Here is a 26302-nt window from a genome sequence, read left to right on the forward strand (position 1 = left end):
AGGCCATCCTGTAGCATTCCGATAGCCCTATTAGCCTCAGCGTTTGTTAATTTACGTCTTGGCATTTTCAGAAAACTGGTTTCAAATCGAAGTCGTTGATAAACTGACTCTATTTCAAAATAAGAACATTCATGAAGCATATGCAAAGAACCAAACTTTAGAAAAAAGGCGACCAGATTAACGAATTAATTGGATCGGAAGTTGTTATTGAAATTTAAATAATTTTACAGCGATTTTCTCGAAGATTACATACTTTTCAAAACGATTGAATACGATATCCCTAACTCTTGTGGAGCAGTATACTTTCCTCTGTGAAAATGAGTACTTATAGGTCCTTTTTTGCCATAACTGATTTGAAAGTAAAATGAATTCTTGATAGTAATAAGGTTTTAGTTTTTGTTTGGTCTGTTGGTTTGATTCTGCAATTCTAAACCGAAATTTGGTATAGGCATAGAGTTTGAGCTGTAGAACGTCCCATGCAGAAATGAACACTTTCAGATATTTCACTGTGTAGCAGATTTTCAATGTTTTGAGGTATTCTTTAAGGAAGGAGAAGAAGGAAATGAAAATTTCCAGTGTTTTTTTCGAACAACTCGAGATAGATACTCTACAAGCAACCTTAATGTAAATCACCGATGTTTTTATGCCGAAAACCCCTCGTTTCTCATATCCACCCTCAGCATGAAGAAGCATCAAAAATGCATTTCTCTTACACGACATATTTTGCTCACCATCCAAATAATTTGATATGAGTTCTGGTCCATCAGGGATCAAGGCTTCAAAGTTTAGTTAAATTGTGAAAATGGCTAGAACTTCATTTCTACGTACATATGATGCCTATGTTCTAAGCAGGATCTGATTGATGGCATCAAAGGTCTAAGAGTTCTGGTTCTTTGAGTTTACATAAAAAACGTAAGGTTGATCCACGCAGGAACTCATTTGGATGCTGCAGATCTTTTCTAAATAGGAAATAATGTGAGATATATTGAAGGATGAGTGAATATAGGAGTTTCGATTGAAAATCAAAAATCTTACCGGTATGCGTCACAAACAAGAATCATTTCTTGTAAAAGTTTTCCATCAGGAGTTGTTTATGGGACGATTTCCCAGAATATTAATAGTAATTTTGGAGGTAAACGTTCCCCAGCCAAAATCATGTGAATCGTTTTCTTTAGAGCTTCAATTTTAACTTTCACATCTCCTTTTTCTGAAATAATGAGATTTGTAGAGATCGTTAATTAGGGCAACACAAAAGACAGCATACCTAAATCATGTTTTAGCTGTAATTCACTGTAGGGCTCTGAATCTATAGGAACGTTTATGAGAGTATAACAGGGTTGCTCTACAGCAGCCATTCTGTAGGTTTTTTCAGAATATTCACCTAAACAAGAGAAATAGATTTTTCAATTCTGATAATGAGAATCGGCATAATATTACCTTTATTATTTCAGTAATTTATCTAATTTGGAATACGATATCCCTAACTCTTGTGGAGCAGTATACTTTCCTCTGTGAAAATGAGTAGGTACTTATAGGTCCTTTTTCGCCATAACTGATTTGAAAATGAAATGAATTCTTGATAGTAATAAGGTTTTAGTTTTTGGTTGGTCTGTTGGTTTGATTCTGCAATTCTAAACCCAAATTTGGTATAGGCATACAGTTTGAGATGTAGATCGTCCCATGCAGAAATGAACACTTCCAGATATTTCTTTCTATAGCAGTTTTTCAATGTTTTGAGGTATTCTTTAAGGAACGGGGAAACGATAAAGGGGAAATGATAATTTCCAGTGTTTTTTTCGAACAACTCGAGACAGATACTCTACGAGCAACCCTTATGTAAATCACCAATGTTTTTATACCGAAAACCCCTCGTTTCTCATATCCACCCTCCAAAACCTCACAAACCCTCCTCACCGGTCGAGTCCGAAACGTAAACACGGCCCAAAGCCAAACAAGATCTGATACCGACCTAGGCCGCCAGCGCCACCCAGGATCGAAAGCGGCCACCCTCCAAACCTGCCCCATCCCGGCTGGATGCGAGATTTACGATCGTCTCCTGTCTCTCCTCTCCAGTACTCCCACGACCTGCTTCGATCTCGGGACGATCGGGGCGGCCAGATCGCCGGAACGCGAAGTTTCTTGAGCAAGGGGGTGAATTATGATCTCTTACGTTTGAGTGAGATTGAAGAGGCTGTCGAGGAGGGTCTTAAGACGTCCATTGCTCCGCCGAGGTTTGATTAGAGACGTGACTGGAGAGGAAATTAAGATGGTAATTTTTTTATGGTTTCGGTTTTTTTTGCGTCGGTTTTTTGATTGGTGGGTGTAGTTATAAGTGTTTTCTCTTGTGTTGATTTTTTTTTGGAAGATTTTGGGGGAAGGTAGTTTGAATTTGGTTGATTATAATCGTAATTGTGTTTATTAATGAGACATTTTAAGGGTTCGTTTTTGTGTAGGTTGTTCGTATACCTCTGAAATCATCGTATGCCATCACCTATGGGTTGAATGACCTATATAGTGAAAAAACTGACTCAAGTTTCATTCAAAATTAACATAAACTATCAAATTTGACAATGGAAACATATCAGTGATACGATATTTCACTCAATTCGCGAGTTTCTCCACAAAAACGCACTTTTTATGTCCATAGTGAATCAACGTTTCATATCAACTCGAAATATATTGAAATAAATACCTTAATATATCAGAAATTCAGAAAATAAACTTCAAGCGCGCCAAACGACGTGAAAAAACCGATGACACTAGGAGAGCAAAAGTTGCAAAACCTTGGATTTCAGCAGGTAGATACAGAAAATAATAAATATTCTGCTCATTATAAATTCGACAATTAGGAAAACCATCGGGTTCTAAATAACTTTTGCATATTTAATCAGGAATCACTCAAATAAATATATTTCATTCAATACAACATACATTCATATATATAGAGGGAGTATACGCAATTTGTACATTTCCTCAACATGGTTAGATTACGTTGTAGGATTGTGATATATTTTCAAATTCACAATTTTACTATATCGTTATGAATGTATGTTGTATTGAATCTATGTTTATTACTTTATGCTAAATACTTAAAAGTCTGATATATATATTACGATGCACCTCTGTATGCAAGGGTTACCTTTTAGGGAGCATGATGAATAATTATTTTTTTTCTGATGGGCCTCACCATCTTATACTGTCATTAAACGCCACTGTTTATATCTATACCAATACCCAAAACGTAGTAATAATTTTGTTCTCGTTGTTTCATCATCGTGTTCAGTTTAAAAACTAAAACAACGTAATTAAATATGCACTTGCGAGATTATACATATATGCAGGTCAATCAGACTATTGTAATTTTCTCAACAATTTCCCACTGATAAAGGGAGAGCTACAACTGAATATAACGTACCTACATCGTTCTAACGAAGCAATTAGTGATGATTACTCTTGATGAAAATTGTTGTTCTCACGCAGTTTCCACAAGATTGAACATTTTCCGCTTGCAGAATTTGCAGCGTTGTTCTGTTCATTCAATTTCACAGGATTATGTTATTATTTTCCACTTATATTCAACCCATTAAGGAAATTCCTATGTTACCAGATTTATTTTTGAGTGCTAGTTTTATCTTCTTGTTGAAAGACTCTCACGAAAATTTAATTTTCATTTTCATTTTCGGCTCACAACAAATTTCATATGAGTATAACTCCGAAGAGAGTGTTAAAATTTCAAGTCCCTAGATATTTTGTTTCAAAATTTTTCGTGTTTCATTCATTTTCAATGTCGAAATACCAGAATTCCGAATCAATATTATATTAATTTTCGAATGCGAAACATTTCCGCTCTAGTCTACAGAGTGAGAATTGAATATATTGTTGTCAGATCTTTACTTTTTTCGGAATAATGATGAAAAATCATGTTACTTCATATGTATCATTCTGTATATTCTTGAAATTCTTGAAAAATACTAACTAGTTTTCATGTGATGCTCCTCATAACTAAATGCCATAATTTCGAAGTTAAAGCTGCATGAACATTATCTTCGTCAAAGTTAAATGATACATTTATTTAGATGGCTTTGATTGAATGAACTGATTTTTTATTACTCAAATGTGGATTACCTCCAACAGTATGAAACAATTGAAGTTTACTCAAATTAAACGATGTTATTTAATTATATATGTATTATTTCAACTTCAGTGAGAATAATATAAATGCAGTTATAACTTCAAAATTATGGTTGAGGTTTGGAGAACATTTCATGAAAACTATTCAATATTTCTCAAGGATTCCAAAAGACGAAAAATATGCAGGATAATCTATTTGAAATATTATAAAAGAGTTCATTAATATTCTGGAAAAAAGGAAGATATGACAACAATGTGAATACCACCATAATATCGACCATATCACAAAAATTTTGCAAGAATTCAATGCTCAAAACTCACTTCGTATAGTCGGCAGTTGATTTAACGTCCATCAAATTATTTCTGAAGATCATAAGTTTGGTTGTTTTTGTGTTATATTGTTGAAACAAATCCAACATTCTTCAAATTTGAAAATTATGAGTCTGTTGATGCAAATAGAAAAGAAATGTCGATTTTAAAACTTATAACCTTATAACACATTATGCCAGGGACTTTGATGTAGCCCGACTTAAGCCAGAGATTTTGATCCTAAATGTATTGATCCAAATTATTTATTCTCCAAAATATATTTTCGAAATCATTACCAAGAAATTTGTACGTTGAAATTATTTCGATGATTTTTTTTAACTCTGGCAAAAGTATCAGTGTTTTAGATTGTACAGAATAATGTACAACCATTATTCATTCTTTATAATTGTATATTTTTTCCTCAATTATTGTATGCTGAATGATGTGAAATTTTAATCTAGGTCAGCTCACTCAGGCTGAGTGAGTTCCTAGTGTGTTACAGAGTCGTATTATAATTAAAATGTATTGATAAATTGAAAATTATCAGAATGGAACTGCCTGTAATTGAAAAACTATTGATTTATTCGAAATAAATGTACATGCGCATCGAATTCATCAAATACTTTCCAAAAAATTTGGATATGCAATTCTTTTTTGTAAGCCCATCTATTTCACTGGATCCATTTGAAGTGTCGGAAATTGGAAAATAAATGAAAACCTGTTATGCTCCGCTCCATGCCACATTTATTTGATGTTTTCTTTTCCGCTCTGTTTTCCCAATTGAATCATTTTTGACTGTTGGGACAGCTGGATATATTTCAAGCGTGGTGTGGAATGAAAAGGTCGTTAAACTGTCACATAAAGCTTGATTAATTCGTATTAGTTCGGGACGTTGTAAAAATTCGGAGCAAAATGGAGGAAAACAATAACATATTCAGATGTACATCGTGTGTGTACACAGTGAAATGTCTGTTCAATGTTGAGAACAAACATTAGTTGATTCACGGAAAATTCTATTTTTCTTGATTATCGAAGCGATAAATTAATTTGATAGGAAACACCTGAATTGAAAAACGTTGTAAATTAGGTTTTTTATTGTCCTAAGAAATTTTCTCTGAAATAAATCTTTGAAATCTTTCGATGAAAAAATGAATTGAAATTGAAATTTATAAAATCCTGAAATCGAATGAAAAAAATCCATCCGCCGGATGTCCAGAGGTTTTTCCTGGACCTACAATTGGCCTCATGTCAAATTGGCTTGATATATTCTAGTCTAAGTCATTCCAAATGTTGAACGATATAAAATGTTATCCTAGATAATCATCACTATTCTGAGTAATCAAGATGTAAACAGTCATCAGTTACATCAGTTACAATTTTTTAAGTTCAATTATTCGAAATTGGTTACAAATCGCCTAAGCGATCTACAATCAGAAAATATTTGTCTATTCTACACCTCATTCTACATCACATTCAGAAAAATATACCGAGTGTTCGTTTCAAAAGAAAGCGAAAGTTATATTCGAAATTAGGGATTCACGGTTTGACTTGATATTCAAGCTACTTGACTTGATATTAAAGCTACTTGACTTGAGCTGGACTTGAGATCAACTCGAATTCAAGTCAAGTAGTAGTTTTTCTATATTAAGTCAAGTACTTATTGAATAGATTCTTGACTTGACATTGAAAAACTATTACTTGACTTGAACTTGAGTTGATTTCGAGTCAAGCTCAAGTCAAGTAACTTGAATATCAAGTCAAGTAGCTTGTATATCCAGCTGTGAACCCCTATTCAAAATATTCTGAACTGAAAAATATTTTTCGACCATCATAATTTCTCGGAATGATAAAAGAGGATATATTATATTACAAATCTATCTATAAAACGTCCTTGAATAATTTTTTCGAGTTTGATGTAGAATAAGGTGTAAAATAGGATTCATAAACATTTCTTGATTTTATATCGCTAAGGCGATTTGTAACCATTTTCGAATAATTGAACTTCATTAATTGTAGCTTCGACACACTGTATAATTGACCAAATGTAACAACCCCAAAGAAAAACGCTTTTGATAGGGTGTCATATTAATGACTGTTCACATTTTGATTACTCAGAATAGTGATGATTATCCACGACAATGTTTCGTATTGTTCAACAATTGAGAACAAATGAGAGCTTTCAGGGGCCTCTAGCGTCAAAACTATAGCCTATAGAAAAACTTTTGCCTACTGAACTTTTTGTTTGGAATGACTTGGACATTACATATCAAAAATTGAGCTGATTTTACAGGAGACCACTTCGGTCTAGCAATTGATTTTTGTACACTGTTATGCAAAGATCTCCAACTTGTACTTGTAATACTTTCACATCTCGGATTATCTCCGCTATGTGAAGTCCTTATATTCCTTACTATTCTTCTTAAGATATTTCTTCTTACAAATCACCGATTTTTATTGGGTTTTCACATAATTTCTTGAAACAAAAATCTACATGGAAAAAAGTGAATAATTTCAATTTGCGAAAAAAAAATTGGTAACTGTTAATTTTTCTCATGAAAATTGGTGATATATACTTTCTACAAAGCACTGAAATATTTTCAAAATATTCGAGAAGAAAAACCTACCAAAAATCATTACAAAAGAGGTGAAACTAAATTTCGGGAATTTGTCTTCGTCTTCGTGCTGCTCTCAACCTATTTGATTCGAAAAAAGAAAGAAGATGAAGTGAATGTACAACTTCGTACACCCTACAAAGTTTGGTCATCCCAGGATCGCTAGAGCGGAAATGAATGGGTACTAAAGTTTGGTTGATACGCGAAAAACCACGTGGTGGTAATCCCTCTTAAGCCACTAATTCGATATAATTTTCATCTGTTATGCTTATAGTTTTCCACAATAAGAATTTGATGAATGATAATTCATTTTCTGGAGAAAATATCAAAATTTGTTTTGACAGATCGGCAACAATATTGTCCCTCCGCTCGCTGATAAAATGAAGAACTAGAGACCCAAAATACTAAAATAAAAAATACTCACCCCCTTCTAGACTCTTCAAATCTGAAGTGCTCGTAAGCTGAGTAGGTGTTCCAACAATCTCCATTCTTAATTAGCATCTTCAGGGCCTTCATCTGAAACAAAATATTCATCCCTGGAATATTTTCAGGCGGTGACCAGGAGGTGATGCAAGTGACAGACAAAGCCGTTTCCACTGATGACGATCTCAAGCAGGGGGAGGGGGCAGCCCCTGTCGCACCTGTGCTATCCCCTCGCTTCGACGTCACCAACTTGGAAGCAGTTCTGGCAACCCTACTGGAGAACAAGGTGGAAGCGATCAAACATGTAAGTTGTTTACGAAACACAAATATTTACATTCTTTAAAGCACAATACTCGTAAATTTAGTATGGTTTAAGGTAGAGTGACTTAATAAACCACAATGGAGATACGAGTGATCTCGTATTTGATTGGCTGCCGTTTTTTGAGCCTAAATATGGCGGCTTTTTGTTTGTATCCTCCGTTTACCTGATTTTTGGGATTTATTCGAAATGTAAGGCAAATTTTATTGAATCAATAGTATGTATTGAATAAATTTGTTCTACCGGGTGGTTCAAAAGTCTTGATACGGTGAATTTATTTAGCGCCCAGGTGGAAAATCGGAATTCCGATGCTGGGATCTTTAGTAATTTCGTTCCATGGAATCGAATGAGCCCATCAGGTTTTGGACCCAAAAAGCTATATACGAGATATGAGGCCCAACTCTGAAATTTCAAATGCAAACCCATCTTTTTTTTGCAGATTCGGATTCAGCGCGAAATTTTACATGCCCTTTTGGGCACAATTTCTGATGGGTCCATCGATTCCTCTGGTGAAATTACTAGACTCCAGTAACAGAATTCCGATTTTCCCCCTGTGCGCGAAATAAATTCACCGTTTCTAGACTTTTGAACCACCCGGTATATACAAATCTAACAGGCCTGATAATTGTAATTTTGGACGAAGTGTCAGTGCAGTTCAGTCAATCGTATTCTGTAGTATACTAGTTCTATGGTTAAGCCCCGCCCCATTCGCCATTTTTAGGCTAAATTTGAACGTATTGTCGACATTATGTTCGTATTAAGTCACTGTAGTATAAGGCATGTTTGTTTAGCAGAGGATGTTTTAGAGCGCTGGTTCACCTAATAAATCGTGCTCGGTCTCGAAAATTGACCCGGAATTGTCTTAAAGATAAGGTTGGAATCACTGATAACAAATTCGGGTTGAATTCAAAGATGACCTTCCACCTATAACCTCCATAACTCCCGAACTAGAAATTTAAAATTTTCAGGGTAGGTTGAGATCTCCAATGTCGCGGCTAAGTGTCGGTAGTATAAAAGATGGTTGACCGTCGGTTGAGTTCAACCGAGCGTCAATGAATAAATATGAGATCATAGACATTGAGGCATATAGAATTATTAGTTATTTTCTTTTTTTTTGTGTTCGGACTAGGAAATCTAAGAAAAAGTGCACGAGCAGTGTAGCCAACCGAAAAAAATTCGGGCATAACCGATGGTTGTACAACCGACAAAAAAAAAATTTATAATGTCCGCCCTTAGACAATACAATACTTTGCGCCAAAAACTTCAATTCTGCTAGACAGCACTACCCGAGAATTTCGAAGGAATTATTCCTGGATATCATTCTACTGAAAGGGACTACCTGTTTGATATTTATGGCCTCTAATAAAACTTAAACTCGTGACAGGATCCCAGCCAAAAGTAAACTAGTGTTAGAGAGTTTCTTATTATCAAAGCTCTTCATCTAGATAAAAATAACCGACAAAAATCATATAATCATAAATCTCATTTCATATAATTGATATTGTGTATATGATGTAATAATGGTCTAAAGGATAAATATATATTATTATTATTATTATTATAATATATGATATGATATGATATATAATATACGACTATTCTAAGAGGTAGTACTACCACTACTAAGTTCAAAACGAAATTATAGAATTTTCTTCTTTGAACCTCCGATTTTTATGGGGTTTTCACATAATTTAATTATGTGAAATAAAACAAAAACAATAATCTACATTGTGAAATGACATAATTTTTGATTTGCGAATGAAAAAAATCGTTAACTTTTCGTTTATCGCAAAAGAATTGATTATATGTGTGATGTAGAAAGCACTGATATAGTTTTGAAATTTTCTTTAAAAAAACATTACAAACAAAGAAAAACTACAATTTTGTCAAAAAAAAAAAATCGACCGCCGTACAGTGGTGCTCTCTACTTATATGATACCTAAAGAGATAAAGTGAATGTACAACTTCGTACATCGTACAGTTTGGTTATCGCAGGAGCACCAGAGGGGAAATGTACTAAATGTTTGACTGATACACGGAAAGCTACGTGGTGGTAATCCCACTAAAGTCTAAGTCAATAGGTGCATGAATGAACCAGCGCACAAGAGCTTTTATACAGTAACATTCATACAAATTATACGACTCAGTTTCGTCCCCTGATAATTTTCAGTTTTTGTCCAACAATTTCTTCACTTTCCAATTGAGTATAGAACGAAGTTTTTATATCCTAATACCTCATCTAACTACCTACCTGTTAAAACTTCGTTACAAGACCAGAATTTCCTTAATTCTCCTTTGTGCCGATAAACTCTAATCGAAAATTCCAAAGCAGTAGCCAAGTTTCCTACAGCCTCTAATTCTCCCATCATTGAAAACTTGCGATGGATTTCCGTTCTGAACAAGGAAATTTGCAGGAACGGAAGCAGTCCAGTGTCGGCTCCAGTCCGAAGAGCATAGTACATCGTTTGAGAATCACTTCCACCTCAACAACCTCATCGGGGAAGGGTGGGAACGATGTCGATTCGGAAACAAAGAAACGACCACCCAGGCCGATGCCAGTTGCAAGTGGAATATCAATCCGCAGATGGCAGCAGATGCAACCTACCGATTCTTGTGATACTCACTCCAGCAACTGCGGTAAGTGGGAACGTTTATAACGCTTAGCGGGACATTTATACCCCTTTGATGCCAGAAGGGGTGTATTGTAGGTTTATTGATTTTGAACAAACGGTATTTTGTCTTTCTGGAAATTAAAATCCAAAATTTTTGCCACCCCTATGGTATTGGAAAATACTACCCGGATCCTTCGCCATTTTGCAATCATTAAGATTAAGATAGATGGGTAGTTTTTATTTATTCAATGATAAAGTTTGAAAGTAGTATGCTGATTTTAAACATGGTGGAAAAACCAGCGAACATACTGAACTCTTTGGTCGCCCGAATTTGGCATTCGTTCCAGAAAACATCAAAAAATTTCACGAAATGGTTTTGAGTTATCGTAAATTGAATTTGGAACGTTTATAATGCCAAGCGGGACATTTATACCCCTTTGATGCCAGAAGGAGTGAATTGTGAGTTTATTGATTTTGAAAATATGGTATTTTGTCTTTCTGGATATAAAACATTGCTTCAAAATTTGCGCCACCCCTAAAATTGCGGGGAAAATGCTACCCGGATCCTCCGCCATTCTGTAACCATTAAGATTGGTAGATGGGTTGTTTTTCTTTATTCAACGATCTTTTGATTATGAAATGAGAAATATAATCGGTACAAAATTTGTGTTGGGTATGCAACGGTTATGCTAATGATGAACTCTGATGTATAGACGGCACCGTCAAAGCCATACCACATTTTTTTCCGTTTACTAAACTTCAAAAGATACGTGTCAAAATTTATGAATATATGTTTCTGTCTGTATATGTTGAGTCTGGATCGTGATACTGAGGGTTAAGTGATGCTACATTCGTTGTTGCCTAGAAAATGGATTTGAAAGAGTTTGGTGTATTGATAAAACACGTTTTTTTGATGGGAAAAAATACTGTGAGGGCAAAGAATGTTATTTAGGCTCTATTTCATCATGCGCAATTTGGGTTTTGTTGATTCCCTTCCGGTAATTTCGAAGTCAAAGATGCATCACGCACTGGAAGGCCAATTGCCGAAAATGTCGATAAAATCATGGACATTGCCGAGTCCGATCGTCATGTAAGAACTGTTTCGATTGCCCAAAAGCTAAAGATTGCACAAAAAATCGTTTGGAACCGCTTCTATAAGGCTCGATAAGAATCTCGATGTATTGATACCACATGCGTTCACGCAGAAAAACCTCATGGACCGAATTTCTATCTGCGAATCGCTTCTAGATCGCAACAAAATGGACCCATTTTTGAAGCGATTGAAGACTGGTGATGAAAAATAGATCACTAAGGAAAACGTCAAGCGAAAACGATCGTGGTTGAGATGGCAAAAACGGTGATCAAGCTAGGATTGACAGGAAGGTTTTGCTGTGTGTTTGGTGGGATTTGCAAGGAATTATCTAGTATGAGCTGCCCCTCACGGCACAACTATTAAATCGGAACTGTACTGTCGACATTTGGACCTTCTGAAGGAAGCAATTGTCCAGAAGCAGCCAGCTTTGGCCAATAGAAGAGGAATTGTGTTCCATCTGGACAACGCAAGGCTAAACATATTGATAGTAACTCGCCAAAAGCTCCGGGAGCGTGGTTGCGAGGTTCTTATATATTCATCCTATAGTCCGGACCTGTCAACGAGTGATTACTATCTGTTCATGTCTATGAAGAAAAATTTTGCTGGTGATAAATTCGCTTCAACAGAAGCTTGTGAAAATTGACTGTATCAATTTTTTGCCAATAGGGATATTATCTTCAAAATGGCAACAAGTTGTCGAACAGAACGATGCATATATGACCTTAATCAGATGAATCTAACTATGATAATTAAAGCCTTATTTTTTATGTCGAAATAATGGATTTCTTTCGACTATACCTTACATTAACTACTTTGCGTGAATATTTGACCATGAGGAAGCTTTTCTGGAAATGGTTGCTATGCTTCAATAATGTTATACATACTTATATATACGTTCTTCTATAGAAAATCGAAAATAAGATTTTTGAGTGCTTTATCAATTACTTTTGGCAAATTTTGTGTTTGGTCATTAAGGGAGAAGGTTAATTCATAGTTCAAGACTGAAACAAAAAAAAATAGTATGATCATCCAAAATTCCCCATCTATCTAGGTTCCAGGAGTGGAAAAACCTAGCGCCTCTGGAAAAACAGATGAAAGTTACAAAATTTGGTTTACTTTTTGGTATAATATCGAGCGAAATTCTCCTGATTTGAAGATTGAAGGAGAAGAAAGGAAAAAGGGCGTAATATGCGCAAAAACTAACTCACTCAGAACTCCTAATATTGCATCCAATATTAGCAACTGAGGTGGACTGATAAAATATATTACTGAAAATAAACTGAATATCGAATGAATACTCAAAATAAGAATAAAATACATCTGTGCCAATTTGAAGACTCAAAGAATGCCTTTAAATGATTCACGCTTGTTTTCTTTATATGTTGTAAATGAACTAAAAACTTTGGCATACGGGTATATTATGAAACACATTTTACACATTTATGTAATGAGAATATTCGACAGGAGATAATGGCATAGTATACTCCCAAAATACGCAAGCGATGAATATCGAAATGTATATCGAATCGTAATTATGAAATCGATTAATTAATTATTGAATTGATAGATAGTGAAATAATGATTCAACAATTACATGAACATGACAGGTTGGTTAGCGCACTGCAAATAGTTGAGGTTAATATAAATTGATTTCAATTGAATAGATAGCTACTCTTTAGCAATCCACAGAAGCAAAATAATGAAACAATAATTTTTGGTTTTCAATTTCAATATAAAGATCGAACTACTAATGGAAATGAGTACATTCCTCATTTGAAAGTCATCCATTATGGTAGAGATACATACACCATACACTTATTTAGGTACCTAACATTTTGTTATTGGCGCCTTCGCCATTTGGTAGATTTACGGATAATACAACGACTTTCAAAAAGTCCCGGGTCTGGCGCACAGATCACACCTCCAGAGCCATACATTTTTTTTCGTTAGTACCAAATATAAAAATACAGAAATCAAACGAAAAATTTGTTCGTTTGTCGGCAATGGCCAGAGTTCTTTTCAGAAATTATAAGAATTTTCATCATTGAATTTGGTGAAAAATCTATTTATATCGCATTGATATTTATAACTCAAGAACAAGATCTATTTTGAAAAATATAAAATTTTGAAAAATTCATAAATCCACGAATTGGCTACCTAGAATCACAGAATTCAATGTGAGCATAGAATCGATTGTACTCAATATTATATTTTTCACCATACAGTTCTAGCCCTAATATCATAGTTTAGGTGCTTTTTTGGATAAATCCTTTTCTGTATGAGAATTTTGAACGCATTTTACTTAAACGTCACAATGATCGAGTCGCTAATGGGTTACATTCTTAACTGGAAGGTTGAAGGCTCGAATCTTAACAGACTATTTTTTCATTCCATAGGTCGATGTTTCGAGGATTGGAGATAATCTATAAAGCTTTTTTAAATAATAAACCATAGTATGAAATTCTTTTATACTTCAGCACTGATGTTTTTTTTCAATTTCCAGGACCACATAGTCAAGAAATATCAATTTCTTCAATTGACAGTCACCGTTTAATTCGTCCCCATAAATCAAGCCTTAAGAGTCCTCCTGTGATGAGCAGACAGAGCTCACGTGAGACAGATGACCGCAGCCTTCCATCCTTCAGTAGACAGGAATCCCGAGAGTCACATCCTTCTTTCTGTCGTCAGGATTCTAGAGATTCCTATAGGTGAGTCAATGCAGGAATTATAAATTAAACTTATAGTTGGAAGTTTATGTAGAGATCTAGAAGTTCAAAGAAGTGTAGAAAATACAGTCGAATGTCCTTCATTTGGGAGAATGTTAGTTAGTATTTTACCAAGGTTAGTCGTTCTCAAGGTACAACAAAATTTGAATGATATTAAAGATTAAGATCTAAGCTTTTGATCCGCCTACTCTATAACAAAACTAAAAAACCAACTTACAAAAGTTATACACTACTTTTCAGAAATATATTTCATTTCGCTTTTTCGTTAAATATTCAAATGAGAATGCATCAGTTCGACAAATTTTTGCAAATTTTTCTGATTTGCCTAGCACATGAATACACAGAACATTATTTTTGTCGCTCATCTGCAACAATTTTGGTCAATGCTGGGGCGGATTTAATTGCTTTTGAGAGAATGGGGAATGCAGAATATTGTAGAATTTGAAAGTAGCGAATTGTCTTATATTTAAGATTCTAAAGAATGAGCTTCAGTGAAACTATTTCAGCACTTTTCGAGAAAAATCTAGAAAACGTGAACAGTAAAGAATATTTTGCTGATTTCTCGGTGAAACTGATAGCCACTGTGTTATGATTGTCTATATGCCTTCGAAAGACGTAGTAGATACAGATTTGAAGTATTCAAAAGAATATTATGAAACTCAAATTATTGAATGAAATAATACTAATTCATGAAGAAATATAGATAAATAATAATTGCACTGTGAGGTTTCAACAAATACAGGGTGGCCATTTGAAAACGAAACAGACGAGATTACAGACGAAATAAAGTTTTTCGATAGAAATGCTCGGACAGGTCGATTTCTGTTTCGAGGGGGACAACTTAAGATGTAGGTTACGGACGCATAGCGCTTCAACCCTTGCTACAACAACGCTCACCCCCAAATTTTGAATAGGGAAGATGGGGTGAGTGATACCACATTTGAAAGGTATTTTTATACTGATTTCAGCACAGTAATTGTTTTTTCATTTTATGCATTAGTTCTCGAAATATTCTTAACTAAGTATTTGAAAATGAAGTAGTGTTTTCATGGCACTTGTAGTGTTTTGTGAAAAATCGACATTTTGAGCTTCAAAACAACCATGACTGTGGCTTCCTTCCTAACTAACTAACGCATAAATATTTCGAGAACTAATGCATAAAATGAAAAAACAATTACTGTGCTGAAATCAGTATAAAAATACCTTTGAATTGAGGTATCACTCACCCCATCTTCCCTATTCAAAAATTGGGGGTGGGGGTTGTAGCAGCAAGGGTTGAAGCGCTATGCGTCCGCAACCTACATCTTAAGTTGTCCCCCTCAAAACAGAAATCGACCTGTCCGAGCATTTCTATCGAAAAACTTTATTTCGTCTGTAATCTCGTCTGTTTCGTTTTCAAATGGCCACCCTGTATATTATTATTAAGACATAGTAGTCTAAATATTTGGAGGGAGAAGTCACAAAAGGTAATTCTTTTGTACTATTATTACTTTTATGACCTGGAAAGGTCAATGATTGGAGTTAGTCTCAGAGATAGAATACCAAACCGAACGACAAAGAACTAAAAAGCACTTAGGACTATAACGTTGATGCATAAGAATCTCCCAATCAAGCTCCCAGAGCTTCTGGTGAATCACTATCGATGTGTGTGGCCAAGCGTTCTGTGTTGTCCTGATGGAACACTATTCCTCTCCTATTTTCCAAAGCTGGCCTCTTCTGAGCTATTGCTTCCTTCAGACGGTCCAATTGTTGACAGTACAGTTCCGAGTTAACAATTGTGCCGTAAGTGAGCAGCTCATAGTAAATGATTCCCTGAAATACAACCAAATACACAGCAAAACAAAACATTTCTGGTCGTCAATCTTAGTTTGGTGACCGTTTCTGCCGGGTCACTGCGTTTCGACTCCGACCGTTTTCGCTTGACGTTGTCGTAAGTTTCCATCATCAGTCACCAACCGTTTCAAAAATGGGTCAATTTTGTTGCGATTCAGCAGCGATTCGTGAATGGAAATTCGATCCATTAGGTTTTTCTGCGTCAACTCGTGTTTTAGAGTTAAATTTTTATGGGAATAGGGAACATCAAATAAAGAAAACCACTTTATGTGTTGGCCGACGTTTCGAAAATTTCATTTTTTCACCATCAGGGCTCTAGAATTAAAAAAACACATCAAGTAAATCAGAAGCACACACCCAAGTAGATATAAAATTCGAAAGAACAGATCGTAAACAAACACAGCTCAAGAGCAACCAAAAGGAAAACAAACCAAGATGAAATATTGCACAGGGCTATATCAAAATACACATAACATCAATACTAAAAAATGCAGACAATATAGTTATAGATGGATAATTATTTTTTTTTAAAACTCGTGTTTTACCCATACACCGAGCTTCTTCTGGAGACCAGCCTTATACAAATGGATCGAAACAGTTTATTTGTAATCTTACAATGACGTCGGAATCGACAATGTCCATGATTTTGTCGACATTTTCGACAATTGGTCTTCTAGTGTGTGGTGCATCTTTGACATCGAAATTAGCGCAACGGAATCGACAAAACCAAAATTGCGCGTACTCTTAGAGTATCAGGACCATAAACACTATTTATATTTTCAGCCGTCTGGCTTGTATATTCGCCCTTATCGAAGAAAAACTGTAAAATATATCGTATTTTCTCTTTGTTTGTATCCATCTTTGACGCCGAGCTCAAACTGAAATGATTCAACTAATCACAAAACTGTCAGAAAAGTTTTTGTAGTACGAAATCTCATCTTTCTAACGCTGTCCAGTGGAATCCGTTCGGACACGAAGATACAGACAATTCAAGCCATCTATTGGAGAAATAATAGATTTTTTTACTACAACTAATATTCCATCCAGTAATTGTTGAAATATAATTTTTGTTTGAAAAATATACCAGAAATTGAAATTCATTGTTATTTTATATACAGAATGAATTTCAATCAGGTCTGAAGGGAACCAATCCGAAATGAAGATATTTTCATTAATTCCCGCAGATTCGAATAGGAATTCCCTAATCGGTTATAAATTCTTGTTACGAGTAGTTTATCCTTCCATTCTGTTACGAATTCAATCCTTTCCAAGCGTACTCCGTGTGATATCATAAATTCATTTTGTGTAGTCGTGCACAAGGTCAGCTCCAACAATTTATATGTCTCTATATGCTTGATAATACGCTGCACTGTTTATCCAGATTAATATGAAATGAATGGCTTATATTTAATGAAAAATGCCCCAAGGGTTGCTCGCTTCGTTTCAGAATTATTACCGCAGTTGCACTATGCGAAATAATTGCACTGAATATTTAAACTTCCAAGTCGGGCTTTCATTAGACCTCGGGGTGATCTTTTGAATTATATTTTTAGGTACGGCTTCAACAGGCAGGACTCGAAAGATTCCAGGGAATCGACCTCTCGAATATTCATAAGGCAAGACTCGAGAGATTCTAGAGAATCAACAACGAGATTCCTCAGGCAGGATTCCAAAGATTCGAGAGATTCTTATAGGTGTTGCGATGTGGAAATATGCAAGTGTAGGACCTGCCATCTTCAACAGAGGAACCACTCGGTGACCAGAACTTGTTGTTGCGAAAGAGGAGAAATGTAAGTTCTGACTATGCTCTCTTCGCAGTTATTTGTGTGTTGTTATTTAACAATAGGTAGGTAACTATAGAGTTCGGCAGAATTTTGAAAGAATCACAATGGGATAATGGGTACTATAGTTCTTCCAATCTTACTTCAACTATTCCATAAAAACGCTTCTCCAGATTTTCATTTGATCTCGTACCGCATCCACACTCTTTTTAAATTGAATTCTTTTATCGCAAAATATTCATCTTCGTTTGATTTAAAATGCTTGAGAATTATGCGTAACACCATCGTCGAAATCATTAAAAGCCCCTCTCTAATTTTCTCGAGAACTGTAGAATCCTTCGTCAGTTTTTGATTAGATTTTCTTAAACGACTCATAATAACTAATAGTTTTATTGATGAGATGTGGAAGATGAAGACAACTCCCACTAATAAAAGCGATCAAATTACCACGCAGCAGCATGTGAACGATTTCGAGCAATGAAAGTGACTAAATCGATACATAATATATAAATAGAAATAATCAGTTACAAAACGAACTGAAACCGAGTAAAAATGCTCATTTTATGAATGTACCTACGCACTCATCTATGTGAATCATAATAAAGATAAGTGATAGATGTGCGTAGATGCAGCCAATGAGAGTAACCAAATTGGCATGAAATGGAACGTGGATTATTTTAGCCAATAGAAACAACCAAACCGAGACATCCTAGTTCCAGAGACTATTCGCTATAATACTATAATAATAATAATAATATAATAATTATTTAAGCACCTGCGGTTACGGTGAATGGTAAGCGATATCGAGCCATGCTAACTGATATTTTATTTCCAAAAATTAATTTGCTAAATATCCATGATATTTATTACAACCCAACCAAAACAACGCAACCTGTCTTACAGTGCGCTTAATCATTAATTCATTGAAAAATCAATTTGGTGACAACTTCATTTCCAGAAGTGATCCTGTTAACTGGCCTTCTTTTTGAGCGACACCTCTCAATTACTTTTAATGAGTGTATGTTGAGTCCTTGGTTCATGCCGACTACCAGCATTTCTAGAAGTATTAGGAGCCAATAGTCTGGAAATCATTTTCGCCATATGTCCAGATTTATTGAAAAAAATTGTAAAAAATTGGACTGAGCGAATGGACTATGTAACTCGTAGCCGCAGTGTACATATGCTAGAAATCATATTGAAAAAATAAATGCCATGAAATTATCTACCAGATTAAAATAATAAAAAATTCATTCCAACAATATTTCTCTCTTGTATTATTATTTAAAAGTTCAAAGCTCTGAAAAAAAAAAACGTTTTGATAAAATAACTCATATGAATAAAATAATCGACAAGGATGACATAATAATAAATCACATCTCTCACAATAACATACAAGATAAATGAAGCTTCTGCTAATTTTATGCTTCATTCCGATAGCTGTTCAGGAAATCTTCATTAATTCAAAGCTCTGAAAAAAAAAACATTTTTTTCAATAAAATAACTCATATAAATAAAATAACCGATAACGATGACATAATAATAAATCATATCTCTCACAATAATATACAAGAAGCTTCTGCTAATTTTATGTTTTTTTTTCGATAGCTGTTCAAAAGATATATTGAATTTCATTCAGGAAATCTACTTTGTCAATTCAAAGCTCTGAAAAAAAACCTATTTTTTCAATATAATAACTCACATAAATGAAATAATCGACAACGATGTCATGATAATAAATCATATCTCTCACAATAAAATACACGATAAATGAAGCTTCTGCTAATTTAATGCTTTCTTTCGATAACTGTTCATAAGGTATATTGAATTTCATTCAGGAAATCTACTTTATCAATTCGAAGCTCTGAAAAAAACCGATAGCTGTTCAAAAGGTATATTGAATTAATTTCAGGAATTTACTTTATTAATTATGGGAACGTCTCTTATTCAATCGATTTCTCCAGTCCTCGACTCTTAAAAGCCCTCCAACAATCCGTGGCTCAAATTTCAAATAACATTCCAAGGAAAAGCACTGTATAGGAGTAAGAACCTTTTCGTTGAAGGAACGAAAGGATCATACTGGCTCCAAATTCCAAAATAACTGACATAATGAGTTGTGGCCTCAGAATAATAAATTAAGATAGAGGGAGTATATGTCATTTTCAGGAAAAAATTTTTGTCACCAACATGAACTTTCAAATTTGAAATGAAGCGCGCGGAAATGAAAACATATCACTGATACGATATTTCACTCAATTCGCGAGTTTCTCCACAAAGAACGCACTTCTTATGTTCCACAGCGAACCAACGTTTCATATTAACTCAAAAGATATTGAAATAAATACCTAAACATATCAGAAATTAAGAAAATAAACTTCAAGCGCGCCAAATGACGTGAAACAGCCGATGACACCAGGAGAGCAAAAGTTGCCAAGCCTTGGATTTCATCAAATAATAAATTTTTTGCTTATCATAAATTCGACAATGAGGAAAAATATCGTAATTCCAATTATTAAAATTTACATATTTAATCGGGAATCGCTCAAATTAATATATTTCATTCAATATGATATATATTCATAACGATATAGTAAAATTGTGGAATTGAAAATATATCACAATCAGACAACGTAATCTAACCATGTTGGGGACATTTAAAAATTGCGTACACTCCTTCCATCTATGTTTATTACTCTATGGTAATGAGTAAATGATATAGAGATCTGTTCGGGGAACGAGCGCTCGAAAAGCATAGTTTTAATCGACTCCTCATTTCACGAGGAATTGAAAATCAATTCAAAAGCAATCCACACAATTGAATCCAGCATAGAACATCATCAATTCAAGCCAGACTCAAATTCCTGAACTCGGTCGAATTCCAAGACGTCGCCCTCCTGATCTCCGAATTTAGATCTATCCTCGCGATATTCTCCAAATCCCTCCGACCTTTCACTATTCAATCCTCCTCCCCCAACGAAGGGGGTAACGCACTTGTTGCTCCTCCTGGAACAATGGCTAACAAACGCTGGAAATAGGTGGAGGATCGATATCATCGTTCTGGTCTCCTCCAGAGAGTGATTTACTGCTCCGTAATATATGACTGCTACTTACAGCCTGCCTCCTTTGAGGTTGATATCGCCGCTAAATGGAGGACCAGGGAGGGAATTGTGGAGATCGCGAGAGAGCTATTTTACCGTAAGGAACGTTAGATATTGGAAAACGACCCTTGAAGTATATCACTTCACAGGCGATTAAGCTGAAGCCACGTTGTTTTTATGTTTTATAGACGACTGAGTTTTATTCCTCACGCCTCTTATCTTATTTTTAAACACTTTCTTTCAGAGTTATAGTTCTTCCAATCTTTCTTGAACTACTCCATAAAAATGCTTGTGAAGATGTTAGTTTGATATCATGTCGAAACTATGGACGCGCACTATCTTCACACCCTAGAGTTGAAAATGATATTTACGCGATTGTATTGAACTCTGATGTCGATACTTTCAGATAATTCGCGACGTGAATAGCTTTTGTTGACATATCATTAATGGCCGAGTTCAGCAGACTCAACAGTTGTGGTACAGTTGTCAATATTCTATGAATTTTCTGCTGAACGCATTCAGTTTCCGCTATGGAGCGGTCGCCATCTTTGGTAAAGAATTTATTTTATGCTACTTTTTGGTAACATGTTGGGTTACTAACATTAGTGATATTTGTGACAGTGATAAGCAATAATGGAAACTGAAAGATATGCGTTTATTAACATTCTGAAATGTTACTCTGAATAAATTTCCCAAATATTGAAGAATAAAATAGTAATAATATCAGAAGCAAACATCGATACAGAGCCGGCGTTAGGGGTGAAACAGTGAAGCGACTGTTTCAGGCGCCTCTATTCGAGGGGCGACAATCGAGCTCAGTTTGTGGCCGCCTTTTCATATCTCTAAAAAAATTGATTCTCAAACACAACATGAGGTTAGTCCGCTCCGCTGCGTTTATCAACTTTCCCTGCAATAAAAATTTTCAAACCGTCTTCACTAAGCCGCCTGTTCAATAAATTACACATGGCAACCAATATAAGCAGCATTGCCTATCACCCTAATTGAGAGAGGGGTGAAATGTATTTCACAAAGACAAAAAACAACAATATATTTCCGTTCGAATTACGTAAAAGTTGTTTACACTTTCAACATATTGAAAATTCCAAAGATTTTGCATTCGAAACTAGTTACTGTTAAATGCCAAATGTTTTCAATCCCATTTGGTTTTCGAAGCTTTGCATGCCCTACCGTCCTCTTGTGTCTTGTGATAGGTAATCTTTCATTGATCGTACGATGTGTCTTGTGAATGTGAAAATTAGATATATCACTTACGCATTGTTCATCGGCGTCGAAGAAATCCAGGAATAAATCAAGATACCTACAGCGGAAGTAGCTGTTTTATTTAATTGAATAACCTTGAAAAAAACCGGCATAATATTATAATTGAAATATTTCAATGTTCTTTATTCACTAGAATTCATTTTTTTTTAAAGCTCAATTACAAGATTCTTCATCGGAAGTAGAAAGTTCTGTATTATCATCGGAGCAGGTGATCTTTTTTGGTGGGGAGGGGTTGTGTTTATGAAGGAGGTCATGTTGTTGTTGATACTTTTTCAGCATAATCAACTATGATGACATGATGTTAACTAAAAACACAAAAGTGTTTTAGATGAATTTGGAAGTAATTAGTCCCAAGATATGGCAAACTAGTATTAACATTGATAGAATTGATCAAAAAATGTGATGAAAATTATATTGGTTAATCTCATCTAGTTCTTTTCGTATTCCCCCAAAAATCTTTTCTCTAATGATATGACAGTCCTTAGGATGCGAATTCATTTTTTCAAGTCACTCGCTACAGAATTCTGCAAACGACATAGTCGAAAACATTAAATAGAAACCTCTCTCATTTTCTCGAAAACTGTGGAATCCTTCGTCGGTTTTTGATTAAATTTTCTCAAACGGCTCTTAATAATTCCCCAAACCAGTTTTGTTGATGATATTTGGAAGATGGGCATAACTCCTACCAATAGAGCTACCAAATTCCCACGCGGCAGCACGTGTACTACTTCAAGTAATGAAAGTGATCAAATCGACAAATTCGACAATTCGACAAATTCGATAGACAATTCCGAATGTTTTATAGACGACTGAGTTGGGGAAGAAATTTTCAGAACTACATAAATGCTCTCTTCATAAAAACGTAATTTTTTACGAATATTTATGTAGAAGTAAGAAGTGTTCTTCGTATTGTTCACTGTCAATTCTATCCAATTTGTTCCACAGGAGAGTTCAACGTTCTTTCGACGAAGATTACATATCTCTCAAAATAGATGAAGAATGCGTGTCTGACGAAGAAGAACGAAGAGCAAGACGAAAAAGACGACGCAAAAGAAGAAGACGTCTTCGCAGGCAACTTGCTCTAGAAGCGATGAGAGGAGCAGCTTCATTACCTCCTAGACCTCCCGCTGATGATAAAGTGAAGGTAAGTCTTCGTAGTATAAGAAACGAACATTCATGAAGTCAAGACAACAGTCAAATTTAATGGTTAACCTTAGAACCAACCCTCTAGGTTGGTTGAGATCGAGTGGTATCAATTCTCTCATATTGATAAAAATGGAATAATTCATATAATAAATTCTTTATAATAATTCATTGGATGCTGGGATTTCAATGGATGTAGTGTACCTTGGCGTTGCAAAATAATTTGATCGAATGCCAAGGAGGAGACTACTTCATAAATTGGATGATTTTGGTATTCGAGGATCTCTACTAAATTTCATCGATTCATTCTCATCAGATCGTTCCTTTTCTGTTAGGGTCGGTAACAAGTCATCCTCTTTGAAGTCAGTACTGAGCGGTATACCACAGGGATCAGTTCTTTGCCCCCTCCTGTTCATTTTATATGTGTCCAATCTACAACCTTTATTAAAAGCTCCCCTATCACTATCACGCAGATGATATACAAGGTATACAGTAGGCGAAGTGTTATCGATCTCTGCAGAGTGAGCTAGATTTCCTGGTAAAGTGGTGCCTTGACTGGTTTCTTCCATGAAGTGTCGTGTTTTATACATTCATCATGTTTGTAATAAAGCAGAACAACGGCTTTATATGATCTAGAAGTGTTTTAGAAGTAGCCATCCGGTTGCTGCACTTTACAAGACATACATTCGCCAAATCCTGGAGTTTGTTGGTTCTGTCTGGCATCCATGGCTTCAACCAGATGCTCAAATGTTCGAGTCTCTGCAGCGGCATGTCACAGAGTTGCCATACGGGGGTGCAAAGACTTACTTACCAAGATCGCTTGAATATCATGTGTCTTGTTGACATTAAACATCGTGGAGACATGATTGTGACGTGTAGAGCATTGTATGGTATCTTCGGCTCTGATCTATTGCATCTCTTTGAGTTGAACACCATTCATCTAAGAAGGCATTACTTGAAATTAGTGTGGGAAAGATTTCAAACGAGATCCCATGAGAGTATTCTGAGTAACCGAGTTTACACCTGCTAGAATCAACTTACTTATGATGTTTGAGCTCTGTCGATGAACGTGTTCAAGAATAGGTTCGACATCTGGAGGTCAAGGGTTTTTGAATAAAGTTAATTATGAATTCATATGTAGAATATTTCAGTTATTTTGTTTTTCTCAAATTGTTTTGGTGTTATTTTTCTCATCAAGGTTTTATTAAAGTTTGTTTAGTTTATCTTATGTATTTATGTAATAATAATAATCAAAATTGGGTTTGCATCAAGAGTACAGTCCTGATTACAACAAGGTTTTTCTTGGAATTAAGACGTTTATATTTGAATAATAGAGTGTTGTAGTTTAATGACATTTCTGTTGAAAATGTAAACTTAACTGGGAATTCATTTCATGATCCACACTCATTTTCATTGTAAGGGACACAAACCACTCCATCTAAGGTTATCAGATTTTGTAAATGGTCTGCACAAGTTCTGAGGAAACATTATAAATTTTCCAATCAACAACTTTGTATTTATGGTTGTTTATCATACTTTTGTTTGGTCTGAAGTTTTCGAAAAGCAATATGAAGAACTGCCATCAAATTGTGAGTTATATTTTCGATGCCAACTGATGCAATTAGCCAAAATGCAGAAAAAAGGAATGTTCCATTCATTTCTACAACACAAAATCTCATAAAATTGTTATGTACAGAAATAACTATAACACGAGGTGGCAAAATTTTAAGTACCTACTCCTAATCTATTCTTCGCCTGAATTATAATACTCTCACATTTGGCAAGATCATACAATTGAACTTGCTGTTTACTAATTTCCAAGTCCGCAGACGAATTGGTTTGAAATAAACATGCATCGATCGAAGCTGTCATTCAACCACGTGTCTGATGGATACATACTCAGTTTAAATAACGCAGACATTCCTACATGAGATTTATGTTGAGACAGACCAAACATCCATTGTATTCGCTAACAATAGTACATGCAGACGTTATTTGAATTTGTATAAGCAAAACAAAATGGTCATATTATATGAGTATTAGTACATTGCTAACAGATTAATTGTTTTAGGAAATCATTCACTTTTCTTCAACTGCTGTAACTTTTATAAAAAAAGAATCTGAAAGTTATGGATGATATGATAATACTACATATAATATTCACTTTCTAAAAGGCCTCATCAAAACATTACACTAACACCAATGGATATAAGATATAAGATATTTTCCGACCAGTCATATTCATCTCAGAGGAATACGGCGGCAATACTCAAGATGTTTATCTTCCAGCCAAATATTCACAATGATTGTATGTAAGGTGAGAGTTATCATGGTGTTCAAATATGGTATTATTCGACTAATTTGATCTCCCAAAGGTTGAATAAGATTCATCTAAAATTTTTCATTCACGTTTCAACATTCTGGAAATGTTGTAAGGTCTTGGCATAGTTGCATGTCACAATGTGAAACTTGTTGGAATCTTGCAAGGCGTGATATAGTCCAGAACGTATTATGTGATCCAATGTGATGTCATTGAATTCTTACAAACTTCAATTTTTTCGGTACTACTGAAGCGGCAATGCGCTTCTTTCCAAAAACAATTGCTTCAAATGGTACAAAATTTGGTACTGCAATTGAATAACTTAAATACTCAAATTCAGCAGCTATGTTTATTTCAGTTGAAGACGTTGATGAGTAGTCAGATCGATGCAAATTTGGACTGGAAAAGATTTAGGTTAAGAAGTAACCAGTTGTTGGCACATTCAGTGCTAAAGCTGGCTTTCAATTAAATATTCTCTGTTTCTATTTGGTTGTCATCGTTGTCTATCGCAACTCACCTTCAATGGCAGCAGACGTTGGTTAACACTATAAACCTAGATTTAGGCCATTTCAATTTAAAAATTTGTGATTTGATTGTTGTTCATTGCGATTGAATTGAAAACAT

The 26302-nt window shown here is 35.0% G+C and overlaps 1 protein-coding gene and 1 long non-coding RNA gene across 2 annotated transcripts in view; one reads left to right on the forward strand and one right to left on the reverse strand.

The window, feature by feature from the left end:
- Nucleotides 1–944: 944 nt before the first annotated feature.
- On the reverse strand, nt 945–1466 carry LOC123671270. Its single transcript, XR_006746070.1, has 4 exons — nt 1438–1466; nt 1265–1381; nt 1036–1207; nt 945–959 (listed from the first exon to the last, which is right to left on the reverse strand). It is a non-coding gene; the product is annotated as an uncharacterized LOC123671270 (long non-coding RNA).
- Nucleotides 1467–1857: 391 nt separating this feature from the next.
- The window catches only part of LOC123671271, a 45576-nt gene continuing 21131 nt past the window's right edge, over nt 1858–26302 (forward strand). The window contains exons 1-6 of the mRNA XM_045605018.1: nt 1858–2269; nt 7604–7779; nt 10209–10431; nt 14003–14207; nt 17612–17848; nt 23161–23359. Coding sequence (XP_045460974.1) covers nt 7621–7779; nt 10209–10431; nt 14003–14207; nt 17612–17848; nt 23161–23359 — 1023 coding nt within the window. The 5' untranslated portion in view covers nt 1858–2269; nt 7604–7620. The remainder of the gene's footprint in view (nt 2270–7603; nt 7780–10208; nt 10432–14002; nt 14208–17611; nt 17849–23160; nt 23360–26302) is intronic.

This window comes from Harmonia axyridis, chromosome 1 (genome assembly GCF_914767665.1).
Source record: "Harmonia axyridis chromosome 1, icHarAxyr1.1, whole genome shotgun sequence".
NCBI classification, from domain to species: Eukaryota; Metazoa; Arthropoda; class Insecta; order Coleoptera; family Coccinellidae; genus Harmonia; species Harmonia axyridis.